We start from the raw sequence: 21,579 nt of genomic DNA, 5'->3' as shown, positions 1-21,579 counted from the left end.
CAGTTGGGAGACATAAAAAAAGTGAAAGATATTTTCAGACAGTAATTTTGAAGTGCTTTGAAGAAAATAAAATAGGATTATGTGATTGCAGCTGGCTGGTGTGGAGACGCTGTCTTAGAAAGGGTGGTCAGGGGCAGGGCACTGTGGCTCACACCTGTAATCCTAGCAGTCTGGGAGGCTGAGGAGGGAGAATCGCTTGAGGCCAGGAGTTTGAGACCAGCCTGAGCAAGAGTGAGACCCCATCTCTACTAACAATAGAAAAATTAGCCAGGCATGCACCTGTAGTCCCTGCTACTCTGGAGGCTGAGTCAGGAGAATCGCTTGAGCCTGGGAGTTTCAGGTTGCTGTGAGCTATGATGATGCCAACTGCACTCTAGCCCGGGCAACAGAATGAGATCCTGTCTCAAGAAAGAAAGAAAGAAAAAAAGACACGGTGGTCAGGGAAGGCCCCAGTGAGGAACTGACATTTGAGCTGCGATTAGAGTAATGAGAAGTCAGCCGTGTGCAAACCTGGAAGACACATCTCAGGAGGAGGGAGCAGCAGGCACAAATGCTCCAAGGCAGGAACAAGCTTGGTGTATTCAAAAGGCATTAGAAAAGGCCAGCATGGCTAAACTGTGTTGAGCAAGGTCGAGGAGAAGAGATCAAAGAGCAGGCAGGGGCCCCTAAACGCAGAGCCTCACAACCCATAGATGGCCAAAATGTCTGGCCACGTCCCCCTGCCCGAATATCTGATCTATCCTTCTTCCACAGTAGTAAAACTCCCAACTTTTAGCTAAGCACGTAGTCATGTGTTTCAGGTATGACTGTAATAAAGACTACTGCTCCCAGCCTCTCTTGCAGTTAGGTGATACAGTCATGTGACTAAGTTCTGCCAATGAGGTGTTAGCAAAATTACCTTTCTTAAAAGACAGCTAGTATATACTCTTTGCCCCTTTTCCATGCCTCCTATACTGCTGCTTGGACCCCTGATGCAATGACTGGTGCTTTAGTTGCCATATTGTGTCATGAAAAGCTAGACCACATCCAGGGATGGTGGAACAAGACCCAAAAGGCATCTACATCCCTGAGAACTTCATGGAGTGGAGATGTATTCACAAGTCTGGACTACCTCCTTCCCTCTCTATAGGAGGAAGACATAAGTAAAATAAATTTGTTTTGTTTAAGGTATAGTTATTTTAGGCCCCTGTCCCCCTTAATTGAACAATAGCTGCCTTTGCTATTGATATGCACAATAGAGATTATGGATGCCTCCGAAGGTTCTGGCTTGAGCAATTGGGTAGGTGTTGCCATTTAATGGCATGTTGAACATCCCATTCAATGGGATGTTGAAGACGGGGGGAAAAAAACCCAAAACAAGACTTGGGTGCAAATCAAGAGTTATCTTTCAGTTATCTCTGAACTGAGATGCTATTACACATCCAAAAGGGTCTGCAGACAAGTAGGCAGATGAATATTTGAGTTTGAAGCTCGGGGGCTTGAGAGGAAGCAGAGCTGAAGGTACAAATTTGGAAGCCAGTGTAGGCTGAGATGTCCCCAGAGTCACAGAGTCACCAGCAGCACCCAGTCTTTCAAGGGGGGTGGCCTTACCTTTGCTGTGATAGGTAAGCTTCACTATCCCACAGACTCTTGGACAAAATTTGAATTTTAATAAATCAAATTTCATTATATGTGTACTGGACAAATTTGCTATTTCAAAAAAACTATTTCATGAATCCTTTCAGGAAGCCTAAGTTTCTTTGTATCACTTTTCCTTCTTTTACCTGTTTAGTTTGTCCAAATTTGGATATTTGGTATTTTCCCAATTTTTTTTTTCTTTCAAGTATTTATTCTTGCATTTTCTTTCCTAACAATGAGAGTTTTAATGAGGGATTCATACTACTTAAGAAACATGAAATTATAGCATTGGAAAGGAGATTTCTGGTCCAGACACCTGCCTTGAGTGAATTCCATATGAAAAATCCTGGAATTAGAGCTGGCAGGCACTTCTGAGTTCTACTAGGCCAATGTTTCACAGGCATCAATTTATGAAATGGCTCCAGATTTCAGGGAATTTTTTCCCACTGGCCAAACTTTCAATGCTGAAGTTATTTACTTTTGACCCACCTAGACACAAATGGACAAACACAAGCTTTATTCTCCATGGCCAAGCTGAAACTGTGAATTTTTTATGAATCCATATGTAAATATAATTTCTTTATGAGGATTTGTAGATTTTATTAAGGGTAATGAATAAAAAAGGAAAGCTTAATAAAAAATTCCTAAGTCTGCTGAGGAATGTAATATATGCTCAGCATATATTTGTCTGAAGCTATAAAGCTCCAAGCTCAAGTCCACGCTCTGCCATTAACTAGCCCTCTCTGACTTAGTTTCTATGTCTGTATAATGGATGTGCTTACTCCAGTCGCTGAGTTGTCAGAATATAATGTTCATGAAAGCATGTTTACACCAGAAAGCACCATACAGATGCAAATCATTGTTTCTGGGATGAAATGTGGGAGATAGGAAATTTCACTCGCATTTCCAGTCACCTGCACCCAGCCTAGGCTAGGAGGCTTCTCTCCCAGAGAAAGAAAGTTTCCGTCTAGAGCAAAAAAGGTCATTCCTTGGGTTTAGATATTGAAATAGCATTGAAAGCCAGGAGTTGCCAAGAGAGAAAAGGATTTTCCCTACTTCTTTAGCTCCCATTCTGGTCCCACAGTCCCATTATGTGACCATTAGGTTATACAATGTGTTAACACATTAACAACAGTAGAACCGGCTGCCTGGATGCTGGAGTTTTACTCTGGATATGGGGTTGTGGCTTTAAAGACGTGGGAAGCCATGTGTTCCTACCTCAGGAGACTGTGGGAAGGAGAAGAGAGAAGGAGGCAAAGTGAGCAGAGTTCAAATGCCAGAGTTCTTGTACCTCCTCTCCTCACCCCCCAACCTTGGGACCAAGCCGCAGAGGGGTGATTGGGCCCAAGGGGCATTTGGGTCACTGGGCAGTGGGAGTGTCATGCCAAACTTCTCCATAGGTAGCTGGGAGGAGGACAGAGAAGTCTCTGTGTGGTCACATCCAGTGCAGGGTGGTAGCATTGGTGGAAGGAAGTGTCCGGTTGGCCAGACAGGCTGCCACACCCCTCCTGGCTTCCCGTGGTCTTTCTGGGACAGGCAGGGATCCAGAGAGCAAATGGTCTCCAGTAGAACCTAGAACCTACTGTGACTTGGTGGCACCAGTCTAGGGATCAGGAAGACACCTACAGAGCCCCCGTGCAGGAAAGGGGGGCTGCCTCTGGGGGAATCACCCTGGCACTACTCTTGGTCCGTGTGATGTGGGTGGGGCTGACCCCACTTCTGGCTCCAGGATAGGACATGCTCTCCAGGCTTGGTCACTGAGAATGCCACATTCTCTGGTCACCGTGGCTAACGAAGGGTGAGCAGGGCCCATGGGAATGCAGCTCTAGACTCCTGCAGGGGCTGTTAGGAAGGAGGCGAGCTCTTTGCGCAGTGGACAGTGAGCTGAAGGACAGCCTGGACCGGGCGGCAGCCACCTGAGAGTGAAGACTACACAAAAGGAAGCCCCGCGGAGGGAGGGCTGGAGAGAGGCATTGTCCTTAAGGCACAGTTTGAAACCTGAATCCCATCACGTCTACAGCCAGCTTGAAGATCCCAATTACGGGAGCCCATAAAGTCCCTTTTGGTTGACACTAGTTGGAATTGGAGTTCTGAACCCAAATGTTCCTGACTCATGTAGTTGCAGGGTCAGGGGCCACCTAAATGGGATTATTTGATGACTGATTTTGTTGAAGTTCAACCCTACGGAGCATAATTCAGTACTGCTCAAAAGACAGCGTGTTCTTATCCAAATGGCACTGAAGTTACAATTAAAACCAGGGAGAAACTGTGAGTCCTTTGTTCCCCCACAGAATGGTCCTGCTGAGAGTTACTACTTCAGTTCTTTTTACTTAACAGATCCTAACCCTTTACATCGGTGCGTTGCTTTCTCAGGCTTTATCTCACACAGCTCTTGAGACGTAGGGAAGGGAATGGCTTGCTCTAAGACACATGGTCGCTGGTGGCCGAGCTGGGGTCAGAGCCCTGACCCCTCAGTCCTGGAGCTCTCTGGAGCACGTGGCCTCAGGCTGTCACATGAGCACAGTCGCTCCCATTTCCCTGGCTCTGAAAATTCCCTCCCTGCTGTGTGCAATTAGTTCTTGTTGCTCTTCCCTTGCCGATCAGCATTCTTTAATTTCATTTTCAGAGCCTAGGTCTATCATTATCATAAAGAGATTATCTAATAGCTTGAATATTAACAATCTGACGCCACAGAATAAGCTCTGCATCCCAAGGTGGTGGTTGTTTATCCGCACCCACTGTGGGACCTGCTCTTTTTTGAGAAACATCGCTTGGAGAGACACCCTCTTCCACCCCAGTGGAGGTCATATTTAAAAGGCTCTCCATGAGTTCCTAATATTGATGGCATTGATTTGTCACATCTCTGCGAACCAAGCTCAGCTGACAATTCTAGAGCCGATCAGAGTCAGAACAAGAAGGGATGTTAAGGCTTCCTTGGTCCAGTCCTTGCATTTTCCAGTTGGAAAAATGAGACTTGGAAAGTCCAGAATGTATCAGTCAGAGTTCTTGGTTAAAGGTAAACACTCTGCTAACGTAAGAGGAACATGAATATGTTAAAGGATTTAGGTGACTCACAGAAATTCCACATGGGTCTGAGAAGCAGGTCTGTGCCTACTCACTGAAAGCAAGAACTCCAGGGGCTGTTGCAGTAGAGACATGGCTATTATTAGTACTATTACTATCCGTAGTGGGCTGAATGGTGCCCCCCTCAAAAGGTATGTCCACGTCCTAACCCCTGGAACCTGTGAATGTGACCTTATTTGGAAAAGGCATCTTTGCAGATGTAATTAACTTAAGGATCTCATGCATTATCTGGGAGGCCCTTACATCCAATAGCAAGTGTCGTTATGAGAGAGAGAAGAGGAGAGAAGACACAGACGCAGAGAAGGCCGTGTGAAAACGGAGGCGGCGGAGATTCGGGTGATGTGGCCATAAGCCCAGGAATGCTCGGAGCCCCCGAAAGCTGGAAGAGGCAGGGAAAGACCCTCCCCTCGAGCGTCTGGAAGGAGCATGGCCCTGCCAACACCTTGACTTCAGATTTCTGGCCGCCAGAACTGTGGGAGAATATATTTCTGTCGTTTTAAGCCACCAAGTTTGTGGTGATTTTTGACAGCTCATATGGATGAAGCTGGGGCTGGTTCCTGTAAACTCCTCACAGCTGCTGCAAGGGCTGGACTCCTCCACCACCAGCCTTGCCACACAGCCTGCAGGTCTGCTTGGCGGAGCCTGGGCGCATGCCCCACCCTGGCTGCAAGGGACACTGGGTGGGGGAGCAAGTTCTGGTTCCCACCTTGAGTGGGAAGGACTCAACACGACAAGTAACCTCTACAAAGTGATTTACCTACAGTCACTGTATTAGTCTGCTCAGGCTACTGTAATGTAATACTGCAGATTTGGTGGCTCAAACAACAGACATTTATTTTCTCACTGTTCTGGGAATAGGAAGTCCAACATCAAGGTGCTGCAGGGTTGGTTTCTCGTGAGGTTTATAGATGGCTGCCTTCTCATTGTCCTCTCGTGCTCTTTCTTCTGGGCACACGAGGAGAGAGAGAGAGATCTCTGGTGTCTCTTCCTCGTTTTATAAGGACACCAGTCCTCTTGGATCAGGGCCTTACCCTCACAACTTCATTTAGCCTTAATTACCTCCTGAAATGCCCTATCTCCAAATATAGTCCCATGGAGCATTAGGGCTTTTTGGGAGGACAGAGTTCAGTCCAGAGCAGTTGCACAGCCTGGGGAAGGCGTGCTGAGACTCGGGCATAGGCCTCCTGGCTGCTAATCCACCTCTTAGCTCAACTCCCATCAGATTTGGGCTGGGTCTCAACGCACCTAGAAGAACAAAGGTATTTTAGGTAGCAGAATGATACTTTCCTTCCACTGGCCTTTGATATCTTCCATTTTTAACTTTTTGCCTGGTAGCAAAAGGCCATAAAAGGAAGGAAAATAGGCCAGATCCTCTGAGACACTGGCAGCCCAGCTATAGTTTCTGCTTCTTCATCCTGCCTTGTAATCTGTATATTCAGGGTTCTTAGCTGCAAGCAACAGAAACTATGATTTCAGCAAAAAAGGAATTTATTGAAAGGGTCATGGGTAACTCAGAGAAGTGCTAAGAAGGCTGGGAAATAGCTCAAAAATCAGCAGCAAGAAGGGAGGTTGGCAGTAGCCAAAATCACAGCACACAACCAGTCCAGCGAGGCTACCATGGCCACAGCCATTGGATTTTGCTGCCGCCACCACTGAAGTGGATTCTCTGCCAGTTGTATCTTTGCATCACCAGCTCCTGTCTCAATCTGTGCTGCGGGTGCCTCTGATTGGTCTGACTGGGGTCTGTGTGGTCCTCACAACAAATCTGAAAGTGTGTATCATTATGCCCATCTTACTGATGAGGAAACTGAGGCTGCAATGTTATGTGACTCACCAAAGGCAAATTCAGGTCTGCCTGACTCCAAAGCCCACTCTCCCAGGAACCACACTGTGGTGCCCCGGCCCCATTGCTGGGACAAAGGACTTCCAAAGTGTACTTCAAAGAGATTGTTGCAGTTGCTTCCACCAGCAACATATGGGTGATTTCAGCATCATGGGAAATGTATCATTGAACAAAAATCTTTGCAAAATTTGCTAGACTCATCATATTCCTTTGACGTATAAGAGTTACATTCTAGATGTACATTCTTAAATATTCTAGAGTTACTCTCTTAAATAGTCTACAAATATTTAACAAACATTTCTCAGTCTGCCCACATAACACAAGGGATTGTTTTAGGGGAAAAAAATCTGTAACACTGAATACTTAGATAATTCCTCTTTTTGGGCTCCCTGCCACCTCACAGTACTTTGGGTCAGCAGGTTTATAGAGAGTCCTTTCATTTTCAGAGAGAGTCACAAACAACTCTGAGAGGCAAGACAAAGGTGAGAATTGTTTGCTGCCATCATTTACACAGACCTATCTTATCCTGCCTTCCATACAACTATTTGTGGGGAGGGAGAGCAGGGGGACAGAGGGCTTTAAAAAGATTTGACCTGCATGAAGGAAGGTCTCCAAAAGTGAACAAGGCTGAGGCCAACGCAGGGAGAGCCCAGCTGGCCGGTGAGAAAGCTCTCCATTAACTCCTTGTTGCCACCCCCAACTCCCCTGAGCTTCTCTGGCCTCTGTCCCCACGCTCCTTGAAGGGCTGATCTTCATAAGAAGTCTGCAGAAGGTGCTTAGCTAGATTCTGTAGGACAAACAAGTATAGTCCATACTCTCCTAAGCATGGGCCTTGGTGCCATATAACCTTAGATCAAATCCAACCTCTGGCACTTCACAGCTGTGTCACTGTCATCAAGTCCCTTGATCTTTCTGAGGCTCAGTTTTGCCATCTGTGTAAGGGGATACTCCTACTGTCCTTGTGTGATTGGTGTGAGGATCAGTGGTGGTGTATGTTGGGTGCTTGCTGGAGTCTACCCTACAGCACGTATGCAGTAAGAGGCCATGCTAATGGATCAGGGAATTAATCGGCAAGTGCTTGTGGGTGATCCAGCGTGTGGCCAGCACTGCACCAGGTTCTGTGATCTCAGGTCCCAGAGATCAACCCGCATGAGCTCACGGAGTGCAGCCAAGGAAAGAGGGCACAGCTCACAAAACGACTCATGACAGTATGGAAGTGCTGAATTATAGAGGAGTGGCTTAATTCTTACAAGCAGAAAGATAACTCTGGAGGCTGAAATAATTAGGAGAGGCTTTTTGGAAGAAGTAGGGGCTTAAATTGGGTTTTGATGATTTAAGATTCTTTTATTAAACAGAATATTTTTTCCTTCTGAAAAAGAAAATAGCTATAGATTTTTCCCTTTTAAAAATATTATGCTCTTTTAAAAATACTTAGACAATACAGTAAATCAATTAAAAAGTCTCACTACGCAGCAATACCTACCATTAATACTTTGTTGTATAAAATGTGTATATAAATATAAGTATGTTTGCTTATTTATGCAAAAAACAGAAGCATATATACATTTTGTGTTGTATTACCTTCCCAGATTATTATTATCATTATCCTTTTTAGTGGCTGTAGAGTGTTCCATTGAATGGAGGATTTGTAATTTGTTTACCCAAATCCTTGCTCTTGAACATTTCCTTTATTTTTAGCACAGCTAGGTACATGAATGGTTCAGTTCTACTAATCAATGACTTAGTGATTTTAGTCAAGTTGTTGCTGGACCACTTTCCAGAAACGTTATAAAAGTTGTATCAATGTATACGTACTTCCACCATTAGTTTATAAGGGGTTCTCTTTCCCCCATGCCCTTCCCAGCACTGGCTACTGTCAATATTTTACAGTCACTGCCGAGATTCTAGGTAAAAATGATAGCATTCAGTTAATATGCATTGTTAGACTGCGCTGTGTTAATCCCTGGCAATACAGTCATGGTCCCAGCCAGCCCCTCGAAGAGCTCAGAGACCAGCAGGAGAAAGAGTCTTGAGACAAGTCATTACTGTGAACTGTGATGATTATGATTTATATTTCTTTGATTATTCAGTCAGGTCCTTAATGAATAACACGGGCCCACTGAGGTTTTGCAGTGATATGGTCTCATGTTTCTCAGTGGACCAACTAGGTAGATGTGTTTTTCTGTTCCTTTGTAACTCATGGAACAACACAGATGGTAGAACAATATAGAACATCCTGGCCTTGCCTATGAAGATTAAATCTTGATATGGCATACTTTAATTGTACAACATGGGATAAAATAATAATAATATAAAATGGCTGGAAGAACTTGATGTTGGTGTGGGTGAAAAATGGACAAATATTTGAATAGCCATTTCATAAAGGAATTTGTGAATGATTGACAAACACTTGAAAAGATATTCAGCATCACCAGTCATTAGGGAAATATAATTAAAACTACAATGAGATACCACCTCACACTCAGTAGAATGGCTAAAATTAAAAAGACTGACAACACTAAGTGCTGGTAAGGATATGGGACTCTCTTATCTTGCTGGTGGGAATACAAAAGGGTACAGCCACTTGGAGAAGAGTTAGGCAGTGTCTTATAAAGTGTCCTGGGTATTTACACAAGATGAATTATATGTCCATAAAAAGACTTGTACGCAAACGTTCATAGCATGATTTTTCATAATAGCTAAAAACTGGAAACAGTGCAAATGTCCATCAACCAATGGATAAATGAGTTGTGATAAACCCATGCTAAGGAACACTGCTCAGCCATAAAAAGGATATAAATGTTGATGCCTGCAGCAAGATGAATGAATTCCAAAATAACTTGGTGAGTCAAAGAAGCCAGACATGACAGGCTACATACAGTGTGATTCTGCTTATAAGAAATTCTAGAAAAGGCAAAACTATAGCGAAAGCAAGATGATCAGTGGTTGCCTGGGGCCAGGGTCTGGGCCAGGGATCAACTGCAAAGGGGCAAGAGGGATGGGGGTTTGTATACGCCTGTATACAATTGCCAAAACTCAGCAAACTGTGTACTTTGAATAGATTTTATTTATGTGCATTTACTTAACATAAAGCTGGGAGAAAAAACATCAGAAAAGAATCTGAACTTTGTTGGCTCTTTTAACATATACTTTCTGCTTTAGTGTTATTTCTGTCTTGAATTGCAAATGGCAGTGGTGTATCATAAGGTTCCCGGTGCTCAGAGGTTCTTAGTGTCTTAATGTGGCCCTCAGCCCTCGTGGTCACATGGTCACCTCCAAGGCATCTGCATGTCTCTGTCCTTAAAGCTCCCCTCAGGTCAGTGGTCCTGCGCCTTTTGCACCATGTTTAGGGGACTGGAATCCTGGGTGACACTGAGGCCACTGTCCTGGTCTCCAGCCTCCCATGGTGCCTACAGAGCACCATCTGCCTCCCAGGGCAAAGGTGGCAGGGCACTCACACTTCCCTTGACAAATCCCCCCTTCTCTCCCTGCCGTCATCTTTCCCATGGTGTAAATTTTTTCTCCCAGAAAGCCTTCGTCAAATCCCTCAGGCAAGGTAGCACAAAGCCTGCTGGAAGTGGAGGAGGAGAGGAGAAGTGAAAAATACCAGGAGAACAAACACAAATGAATATTTCAATAAATTACCATGCCATGAATGTCTAAGTATGCTCAGGAAATGCTAATGTTGTAAATGGGGAGCGGCAAGGGGCGGGCAGGGGGCCTGGAAAGCCTAGTAGAAAGAGCTGGAGGACCTGGTAGGGGGGTCACAGGCCACAGGAGGGGCTGGCAGGGGTGAAAAGAAAAAAGTCACAGTGAAGGCCCCTGGCAGCCACTGAGTCCATGTCATCCTCTGCCATGTCCAGCGAGGCAGCTCCAGAAAGTGGAGTTCAGAGAGGTGAAGCGACCTGCCCCAGGACACACAGGCTCACCTCGCCTGTCTGAGCCCACAGCCGACAATCTGGACTGGGGTCGAGGAGCTGGGGCCCTGGGGCCCTGCCTGGCTTCTGGCTTTGCGACCTCAACTTCCCATATGCCAATACCAGCTGTGTGACCCTGGGGTGGTATTTCACCTTTCTCAGCCTCAGTTTCTCTCTCTGTAAAACGAGGATAATACTGGCCACATCTGGAGGTCTGTGTTGAGGGATGATGCATAGAATGCTTGGAACATGGCCTGGCCCCAGAGGGCCCGGTGAGCCACCAGGAGCAGCCCCAGGAACTGATTTCTGGGCTGTGCCTGGAGACAGGGAGGTGGGTGGCAGGGGCCAGCTGGAGGGAGCTGGAGTCGGCCTAAGTTAGGGCCCTAGGGACCAGCAGGCCTCTGTCCAGGAGGGAGTGGAGGCCTAACCTGGGTGAAGGCACAAGGACCACATCAGCAAGCACGACAGAATGACAGTGGGTATTTCTTCCCTCCCTCCTTTCTGTTCTTCTCTTCCTTCTTCCCCTCTCCTTCCTTCCTTATCCTGTCATCTTCCCTTCCTCCCTCTCTCCTCTCCTGCCCTCTCCCCTTTCTCTCTCTTCTCTTCTCTCTTTCTCTCTCTCTCTCTCTATCCCTTTCTCTCTTCCTTCCCCACCTTGTTCTGAAAAGCCCGCGGAGAAGAGCTTGCTCTCAGAGTCATGTCATGAGTAACCCACTTGTGTATTTGCGGTTTACCTACCTGTAGAAAATTTGTACCCTAAGATCTCCACACACTGTGGGTAAATGGTTTTTAATTCAACTCCACAAATATTTACTGTGCTCTGGTTAACTGAGTGTCCTTTGTGCTAGACGTGCCAAAGAGATGCAAATGGGCAGAGCCAGTCCTCGGAGGAGCCAGTCTAGGGCCCCTGGCTGATGTTGGCAGAAGACACACCCCCCTTCCCCCCAAGGATGCTAAAGAGCTCTCTGTCTACTAGTACCCAGGGCCCACCTCTCTCTCCAACAAAGTGCAGAAAGGGGCATCGCTGCCAGTTTTGCAAGATCTCAACAAGACAGTACATTGTAGGCATAATCTACAGGAACGAGGTAGAGCTCGCCCTGCACGGATTGGAGGGGCTACATAAATATCTGTCGCTTCACCGCCGATGGCACCCACAAGCCAGAATTCTGATTTTGTACCTATTTCTTCCCCAGCTATAAATTTTATGAGATTGTCAACATAAATGGGACTTTCTCCTCAACCAGTTTTTCAGGGCCATGACAGGCTTTAAAATAGGCAGGCCTCAATTCCATTTGCATGTTGTCGAATGTGGAGGGTGAATTAATCGAGGCAGGTCCCACAACAAGCACAGCACGAATTTGCAGAAGCTCTCAGGGCAAAAGGGAATTTAGAGAAACAAGGGAAATAGGATCTGAAGGTAAGATCTGAAAGAGCTTGCCTCTTTCAGTGTTCCAAGTGTAAAATCTTCTCCTTTCCCCTCAGTCTTACCAGTTAACACTGTCCTTTATCTGGTCAATATTTAATTATATTATGTAGCATGAGTAAAAGATGTGACAAAGTTTTGTCAGGCTAGGAACAGAAAGAAAGCAATGCCTTTACTTGCAGTTGAGCAATTTATAATGCGATGAAGGTGATAAGAAATAGAACCTTTCCCCTCACCCTCAGCGTGCACAGAACATCAGGATCACAGACCATTACCATGGTCATAACCACAGACTGTAGGGTGATCTAATTGAACCTCCTAATCCAAGAAAGCATCACCTCTCCATCTCTGACTTATTTGTACCTACCACGTGCCAGTCACTATGGGCACTAGACAGAGACAAAGACAACTTGCATCTCCAGGAAGGAGTTCAGCCTACTGGGAACAGTGGGCCAAGAGGGGTTTGGACCTAGTGATCACAACACAGAGGAGGGATGAGGCAGCTCCAGGTGAGAAATCAGGAAAGACTTCTTGGAGGAGGTGGTAGCTTACCTGTTAGAGCCTTACTCCTCACTTACGTGTGGGCCAATTCCTGATTGTGGGAATGTAAAAATGGACGCTAAGCATAGATCCCCACTGTCTCCCACCATGGTGGCCAACTCCACGACCTTCACAACCCACAAGAAATTAGACTTCTGACCTCTCCCTTGGCCCTGTGACCTCCCAAACTGCTTTATGCATATCCAGGCTTTGGTACAGGTAGCAGTGTAGTCTTTGTCCTGTTGGGGTGACCTGGGAGCAAATCCCTTCCCCTCCCTGGCTCTGTAAAACAGATGAGACTGACATTCTAGGTAAAAGTTTCTGAAAGTGCTCATCTAGCCATGCTCATCTAGCCATGCTCACGGCAAGGAATTCCCTGCCTTGGTGCTGCTGGTGGGGGCAGTGCAGCTCCCATCCCCAATCTCCTGTCACTCACTGGAGAACGACTTTGACTAGAGCTTGTTCAGCTCGGCTGCCTGTAACAAGCAACTCGTTCACAAGTGAGTACAAATTAATACAGTACAAACCGGCTTCGCAAATATTGTGCTGCAATTGATTGTCTTCTGTAAGCAAAGGCAAGGCTGCTGGCTTTGTTACTTTCCCTACCATGCAAACTGCTGGAGGAGAACTCTGCAGGGAGGGAACTGACTTTGCACAGGTGGTTTTCGCTGCACATGTCTGACTGCAAGTCCTGTCTCTGTTGTACAGAGAGGAGGATAAGGCCCATTACATTCAGCTTTAATGGGAATTTATCAAATGCCTATTTTGTGAGAGGCAATGAAAGATGCAATATCTTGTTTCATTATTAATTGAGATAGTATTAGTAATGACTTGATACTAAGGCATAAAAATTAGCCTTTGAAATAACATTTTTTATCCACATTATTTGCCTGTGTCCACTTCATTGATTGCTAAACGACCTAAATGCATGGAATTGGACATTTTAAATCACTTTACACAAGAAGGCAACGCCATCTTTCCATCAACCTGTCAATGCTAAGGCGGGCTTGGTTTCTCCAGCAGTTGGGTGGACTTGGATGAGGTGGTTTCCTAGGCGCATCTTACATCTTCCCGGCTCAGACTCCTGTGCGCTTTGGATAATCTGGAGGAAGCTCTGCCCTTTGAGGAACCAGAGTTTTAAAATCCACAAACCCCTTTTGCCTTGAGGGCTGGGGATGAGGGTGAATGTCCCAGACTCTGTCTACATAAGTCTCTGGGAAAGCTTAGCCTTCGCCTGCCCCCTGAGGGTCATGCAGTTTCCCTAACCTTGACTTTAGGGCAGCCCTCTTTAACCCCTTCCCAAAACAACGCTCAAACTGGGCTGCCGATGGAAAGAAAAACGAAACCGTTCAGTGTGAGCGTCGGGAAAAGGACACTCGCGTCCTGGGGGCTTAGGGCAACTTCCCCGCTACGTCGCCCAGGGATTTTGGATAATCGCGTGCCCCCAGAACCCTGCCCCCTCATTCCCCCCTCGGATATCCAGCCCGCTCCCTGCCACTTCCCCCTCCTGACGCTGGCGGGGGTGGGTGGCAGCACCGAGGCGATTTTATTCGTCTTTTTTTCCTCCGGGTTTTGTCATGGAAACGCTGACACAACCTCCAGACGGCGGCCGAGCCCGGCCGGGGACTGAGGGCTTTTGGGACCCTGCGGGAGCGCGGCGCGCGCTCCGCACTCCCCGGGAAACAGCTGGACGCGACCACATCCCGGGCAGAGGCGGGGGGAGCGCGACGCTCCGCCCCGGCGCTCGGCTCCCTCCCTCCTCGCGGCTCTCCGCAGGCGCCCGCCCCTCGCCGGGGGCTGCGAGTTGCGTTCGGTAAAACCCAGCCCCGGAATATATAGATCACCGGAGCGCAATGAAGTAGCCTTTGGAGAGCAGGGAGGGGGCCCGTCCGACAGCCACAGCGGCCAGCGCAGCGGCGGCGGCACCATCACCGCTCGCACCCCAGCCGCCCGGCCCGCGAGGAGGCAGCGGCGGCCTCCGGCGGGAGCGGAGGAGGCGGCGGAGCAGCGCGGGGAGGCGACGGGGAGGAGCGGCGGCGCGCGGCCGGCGGGTCCACGCATCTGGGCACTTCCAGACCAACTCCCGCGCCTTCCACACCCCCGCCCGGGCCGGGGGCTCCGAGAGCCGCCGCCGAGCCGGCCCGATCCTCCCGGCGAGCCGTGCCCAGCCCTGCCCTGCGCCTCCCGGGCTCCGGTCCGCGCGGCGGGCTCCTCGCTCCTGCGCCCCGGGCGCGCCTCCCGGACACCCCGGTCCCCGCAGCCAGGACAAAGCCATGAAGCCGGCGCTGCTGGAAGTGATGAGGATGAACAGAATCTGCCGGATGGTGCTGGCCACTTGCTTGGGATCCTTTATCCTGGTCATCTTCTATTTCCAAAGTATGTTGCACCCAGGTAGGGGGCGCGTTAGCGTGGTTTTGTTGGATATTTTCTTCTCTCTCGCGCTCTCGCTCGCTCGTTCCGCCTGGGTTCTGCCGCTTCCAGCCTTACCTCTTCCCCCTCGGCCTCTTCGGGGCTCCTTGCTGCCCGGGTCGCCGAGTCGGGATGGGCAGGAGGAGGGAAGGTGTGCTCCCTCCTCTTGTTCCTCCCGGCTCCGAGCTGGAGGCTGGGACCAGGAGGGCGGTAGTTTTTTTTTTTTTTTTTCCTCTCTCTTCTTTTTTTTCTTTGTGTCCCTTGTCTGTCTGTCTGTATGCGAGGTGGCAGGGGAAGGTAGAGGTGTGGGGAGCTGCCGGGGGTGAGGTGTTGGAGGGAAGAGAACCAAACTCCCTCCCCGCTCCCGCCCAGGTCGGAGGATGAAAGAGGCCGCCCGGCTGCGCCCGGGCCAGCTGCCTCTTCCTGGTCGGCGGCCGGGGCGGACGGTGCACGCCCGGGCGAGGCTGCGAGTCCCAGCAGCTGCCTGGGAGCCTGGGACTGGGCTCCCACGTGTCCGGGGCTCGGCGCGGAGCTGAGCAGGTGTGGAGAGAGGTTGGGTGCCCCCCGCTACCCCTTGGCCAGGCACCGATTGTTTGCCTCCAGGGTCCAGCTCCGCAGTGACCTTGCGGCTGGTGCCCTGGGGCCAGCTCCACCCCTTATCCCCAAACCCTAAGCTGGGGACTCTGAGCTCCTGGGTCACGCTTTAGCCATCGCAGTTTTGGAGGAAACTTTGGCCAGGTCCTGGGCTGACCGTCAGTTTGCATCCCCCACTCGTGGATTCCCAGCACCCGGAGCCCTCTTGGCCGCGTGGGAATAAGTCCCCTTCCTCCGGTCCCCTGTGCCTGAAGGCAAAGTTTCTCATCCGAAATCTGGCCTGGCAGAGGGACGAGCCTCGCCGCTTCCCAGGGGCGCGAAGCAAAGTTTGGAACCTGGGGAGGGAGAGGCGCCCTGGAGCGCGGCGGCCGGGGGGTGGCAGCTGGCGCCGCAGCCCAACAGGTAGACGCTCCCGAGCCGCCTTCCCCCGCCGCGGTCGCCCCGCCGCGCCGCGGTTCCCGCTTCCCGGGCGCCCTCCCCAGCAGCGCCCGCCGGGCCACGTTGGCTCAGAAATCCATTTTGTACGCCTCCGAGTTGCCTTTCTCAGCGTAGTCACAGCAATAATTTGCTTTTCTAATTGCAGGGAGGAGGGAGGTGGAAACACATTTCCTTCCAGGGAAATGGGGTTGGTGTTTTTCATTTTGCCTCCCGCCTCTCCTTTCCGTGTGTATCTCACACTTTCCTCGAGCCGGCGTTTGGGTCCACGGCAGAGGAATAAAGCTGTTCTTTCCATCAAACAGGCCGGGCTGCCGCCTGCGCGATTCCTTGACAGCGCAGGGACAGACCGGCCGCTCTGCCCCACTCGGCCTGGAGCAGTTGTTAAGGCCGCCACACTGCCAAGGATATGGCCCCACGCTACCACGTGTAACCTCAGGACATCCGAGCCAGCCCTGTAAAAGATGGCTTTTGTTTGCAGCTGGGTATTTTTAGTTTAATGTCAGCAAACTACAGCGCTGTTTGTCTCCTCACCCAAACCTGTGGTTGTGAAACTTCTAAGGGGATTTAAAAATGGACCTGGCTTGCATTCCGGCAGACAGGCCTTGGTTGCAGCGGGCAGGACCAGACAGACAGGGGCATCTGTGGGTGCCAAGATCCTGGGGCCACCGGAGACCAGGCCAGACTTGTCCCAGAGGGCCAGCAGACTAGGTGGTGTGCAGATACACTGGGGCTCAAACAGTTTACACACTGGGACTCAAACAGTTTAAACAAGGGGCGGGATGATTTGGTCTAGACTCCAGAGTTCTGTTCAGGCCTCTTAAAGTTTGGCTGGGACCATGTGTGCCAGTCATTCTCTGCAGAAATGCCTGGAATAGGGATGAGCGTCAGCTTGCAATAGGAATTCGCTTTAGCTTCTCCGTACCTGTTAAATGCCTGGTGAAATATGATTTTCAAGGATCCTGTGGGCAAATTGGGAAGTAACTTTCTGGCCAAAGATACAAGGAAGAAACTTCCAACTTGTAACTGGCACTTTGCTAAAATTTCCTGCTCTAGTTAGAATATGAAATTGACTTGAAAGTGGCATTTGCTCCTTTTGGTCTAGGCTTTTGGAAGGAGGGAGAGAACCTTTTATAAGCTTGTGCTGATAAGTATCCTCTGTCATGGATCCTGCCTTCCTTTCTTGTAACATTTCCTCTCAAGAAATGGCACTTGTTTATTATTTGAATTTCTATAAGTATGCTTTTCTGACATGTTTCCCCCCAATCCATAGTAAAAACTACTTTCAAAACATTCTGTCGAATGTAGAATTGCAGATAGTTCAACTAAAAGGTCTTCCTTATTTTGAATTACATATAGTTAGTTCTATAGAACTCTACGTCAACAGTTTATTATTACATGGGGCATAAAAATACTCTTTGAAATTCACATTAAACATTTTCTTTTTGGAGGGTTCATTTTATTAAAGTACGCTGTTGATGACAGCTCTTGCTAGATCTTTTTTCTACTGGTTTGAATTTCTTTAAAAGTTACACAATCTTTGCTTCTCTGGAGGATCTTAGGGTAATGATGGCTGATCCTTTAGCCTGGCTCTGCAGTCTGAGTCTCTCCAAATCACCAAGGGAGAGGCAGAAGGGACAACAGCATGGCACAGATTGTGTTGCTAAAAATTTGGAGCCCTCTGGCATGAGTTCCAGATATACCTGGATGTGAAAGAGAAAAAAATAGTATTGCAGAAATGATGGATTCCAGGCTTCATTGGTGGCTGGAGGGTGTGAGAAGGGAAAGAAAATAAAAGAGACAGCTGGCTGGGGCTGCCTGCCCCTTCCTCAAATTCTAATCTGGAGTCCATTGTCTTTTGCACTTTTCTAATTCCTAAGACTGAGTAATTTGTAAATTTGAGTCAATTGCAGGAGGGTTTAGCAGAAGGGGGCCTCATCAATAGGACAGTTTTCTTTAGAAGTCTTTAACACTCTTAGTCAAAGACTAAGAAGACCAATAAGACACTCTTAGTCTTCATTAAGAGTATTTTTTAAGGCAGGGGCCAGGTTTTAGGCTCCATTTTAATCCCAAAGTTTTTTGCACAGTGCCTCAATAAAATATTTGCTGCATGAATGCATGAAGTGGCCAAATTCCAGAAGACCCATTTCTCGGGTTTTCAGGAAGGTCGCTTCAGGCCTTGCCAAGAATGCCTGGTCAATAACTCTGGCTCTGTCCGGTGGGGACACTTCCTGCCTTCCTGGTCTCTGAGTTCCCCTGAGACCTTGACTCGGTTTAAGCTCATCAGGCACCAGACAGGAGCTTTCACTGTGGTCTAAATTTGGTGCCCCTGAATTCTGGGGAAGTTTGGCCTTGTTTAGCCATTGAGCTAAAGGAATCCATTCACAGGACAGATAACCTTCTATGGGCGAAGTCAGCAAGAATGAAATCAAATACCTGTGGTTTCTGCACAGGTTTGTGTCCATCAATGAATGTGTCCTGTGAAAGTTCCTCGGCTTACATTAAAATGTCTTGCATACCTGCTGCAGATGGCTGGGCTTTGATGGAGCTGTCTTGCAGTACAAAGCTCAGAAGCCCCCAGGCTGCGATTGTGTGGAGAGTAAGAAGACAGCTCACTGAACCTTCCTTTTGTGTTATTCTGTAGGATTGCGGTTTTGTTTGAAAGCTACTGTTCATAGAAAGAAGCCAGCAGAGGAGAAAGCCTTTTTTTTTCCTCTCTCTTTTTTTTTTCTTTCTCTCTTTATTCTTTTCTTTTGTAATATGTTTATTTTTACTGTCACCTGGGATTTCTTTGTACTCTTTATTTAAAGACTTCTCAGTTTACCTCCTTGCAGTTTCACTTAATCAGGTGGAGCATAAAATGCATTTTGTATTATAATTTTAATATAATTGTAAACATAATATGTGCTCATTTTAGAAAATTTAGGAGAAACAATCATCCTTATTCTACTACCCAGAGGCAACTGGGACTTTAAAAAACTATATTATAGATACATATGTGTGTGCATATATATGTATGTATAAATAGCTGAGATAACATCATACATTTTGTATCCTGTTTGCTAATAGGTATTTTAGACAAATACATCATTATGGCAGCTAGTTATTAAGCTTAAGGACAATGTTTAGCCATAACGTTTTAAATTTATAGACCTGCATGTGACTCCATCCCGCATCCTACCCCTTTGCAGGATGTCTAGTATCATTCCTTTGTTTGTTGCACAAATTTAGTTTTACATTAAAGAATCTTTTTGTTTATACATGGAATGAGTTTGGAGTCATACCAATTCATAGGAGCTGTTCTTATGTTATCTCCTTGAAACTTCCTTTGAAAATGTATTAAGAGGGTCTCAAATACAAGACTCTTACAAATCCTGAAAATAGCATTACGTAACTAAACAATAAGACATTTTCAGTATGGGATCTCCTCTTGGCGATTTAAATGTTTTCGCCTCAATGGGGCATTTTCATAGCTGTGCTAAGATGAAACTGATAGACTTAGGCAATTTCCTTTGACAGTTATAGGGGCTGTTCAGGGGTCCTCGTTTTCATTGCCTTCTGAAATAAAAGAGGTGAAAATGTACTATAGAAAGGGTGGTTGGGGGATTTCTGTGGCGTGAGGGGTGAGGGGATCTATCCTCCGGCAGAAGTGACTGCTGTTAGTATCTGTCTGGTTGAAAAATCATTTTGCTCAAGACTAACTTTATCAGCACAGCCATTTGAAAACAGGAAGTAGAAGGCTTTCAAGTGCAAGCACCACCCTTTCCCTTATTAAATCCACCAAAAGGACAAACCTCTTCTTAATCAGGAGGTCAAGTGAGAAAGGCTCTCATGAAAATCATTGTCAGCAGGCCTCTTCTAAGTTCATACTCTGAGAAAAACCAGAAGTCATTCTGCTGACTCATTTTTGTTGTTGTTGTTTTCCTTCCCTTGAATTTTTGGGACCCCATCTTTCTAACAAATAAAAGAGGAGGCTGTTCTCCCTATGGGATCATTGAACAATCTGATCTGTCAATTAAAATTTCCCAGAACTTGTAATTTGATGCATCTTAGATCCAGTGTGGTCGAAATTTACAAACAGAGTTGTTCTCTCTCTCTCTCTCTCTCTCTCTCTCTCTCTCTGCCCCTCTCCCCGCCTTTCTTCTACTCTGTGCCAGATATTGTTCTGGGCATGGGGGATATAACACACACATCTCTGCCCTCATGGAACTTACATTCTGGTGGACTAGACAAACTTTAAGCAAATGTAGATGTGAAATGTATGGTATATCAGTTGGTGTTAAGAGAAAAACAAAGCAGGGAAGATGGCTGAGGGATGTGAGAGGCAGGCGCTGCAATTTAATATGAAGGTGAATAGGGAATGCCATTGACAAGATGACACTGGAGAGCAGAGGCTGCAGGAAGTGAAAGAGCTGGGCATGTGTGCATTCCAGGAAGCATGTTCCAGGCATAGAACATGCATGGCAAGGAGGTCACAGAACATACCAGTAGCAGAGCGGGGGAGGGAGGTAGCTAAGGACTATGAGGCAAGGAGAGATTATTGTGTTGCACCTTGGCCTTGAGTGTGGATGGGATGGGAAACCCTGGAGGGTTCCAACAGGGGACTCCTGGGGAAAGGTGACATGGAACAAGGGTGGCCATGATGTAGCAGAGCTGAAAATGAAGACTCTTACCTGCACTTTTGTGTTTATTTTGGGGCAGCTGATAGGACACTTTGGTAAAATGGTCACCTCACTGCCTTCCACTGCAGCCGCACCCCCAATAGACCACCCCCATTTTCAAAGGTTAAAGTGGTAATGTAAAAATCAGAAAAAGAGATTTGAGGACAATTTTGACTGAGCTTGTTTGGAGAAATGCTTAAAATCTTTAGGGTGCCATCCGTGGCATGCATGAATAAAAATACCCGTACAAAGTGACAGACTTAGGCTCTCAATAAAAATATACAGACTAAATGGATTGATGATGATCTGGGAGTGAAAGACCGGAGTCCCAGTCTGAGGTCTCCCACTTCCTAGCACCATGAATGACTGTGTTTTATTGATTGCAAGACATAGTGTTTTTCCACATTTTAGTATTTATGCAATCTGTGTTGTAATTGATGGCATCTTAGCACTGTGCTCCCCTTAATGAGCAGGCTTTTTCTTTCTTAGCAGTGTGCCTTAGTGATTGATGCCCTCTGAGGCCTGTGTGCATTGCAGAAGTACCTTTTGTAAACCACGGCGCACTCCGTGACCGCAGTAAGGTGAAGAAGAACGACACTCCTCCACGCCGCAGGCTCCAACCGAGGGCTCACAAATACCGTTAGCCACGATGACCCGCTTTTTCAAAGGCCGAGCAGCATGCAGGCTGTCAGGGTCTTTCCACCTTCCTGGGCACCTGTTTCCAGAGCCTCAGGGCTTGTAGTTAGTATCTCTCTGATGAGGCTGGTAAACGGTCAGAGCGGGAAGCCTAGGAAATCAAACCTGGAAGTTCAAATAGAAGTAGACATGGACATTTCCTGGGGAGAGTTTCACCGATGTGGATTTTTGTTGCCTTCAAGGCCTTTATGAGTTCTCTTCTTCAGCCCTTTTGGAAACGTATTGCCCGTTTACTTGTACATCTTCCCCTTTTGATTCAGCAAGGCGTGGATTATGCAGGTTCATCTTTTATGGCTTCTGAGCCTGGCCCAGAGGTGCTTAGGGAATGCTGAAAGCATAAATGAGTGATTCTCAAAGACA

At 47.5% G+C, this 21,579-nt stretch overlaps 1 protein-coding gene across 2 annotated transcripts in view; it reads left to right on the top strand.

Moving 5' to 3' along the window:
• The first annotated feature begins 14,030 nt into the window (after nt 1-14,030).
• The window catches only part of CHST11 (carbohydrate sulfotransferase 11), a 250,163-nt gene continuing 242,614 nt past the window's right edge, over nt 14,031-21,579 (top strand). The window contains exon 1 of one of the 2 annotated variants that reach the window (XM_045553066.1): nt 14,031-14,800. In XM_045553066.1, the coding sequence (XP_045409022.1) occupies nt 14,698-14,800 (103 nt within the window). In that variant the 5' untranslated portion in view covers nt 14,031-14,697. Of the gene's footprint in view, nt 14,816-21,579 lie in introns of both variants that reach the window. The other variant, XM_045553065.1, reaches the window with a different exon arrangement.

This window comes from Lemur catta, chromosome 6, assembly GCF_020740605.2.
Source record: "Lemur catta isolate mLemCat1 chromosome 6, mLemCat1.pri, whole genome shotgun sequence".
Taxonomy (NCBI): Eukaryota; Metazoa; Chordata; class Mammalia; order Primates; family Lemuridae; genus Lemur; species Lemur catta.
The sequence above is the reverse complement of the archived record's forward strand: the minus strand, read 5'-3'. Positions and strand labels throughout refer to the sequence as shown.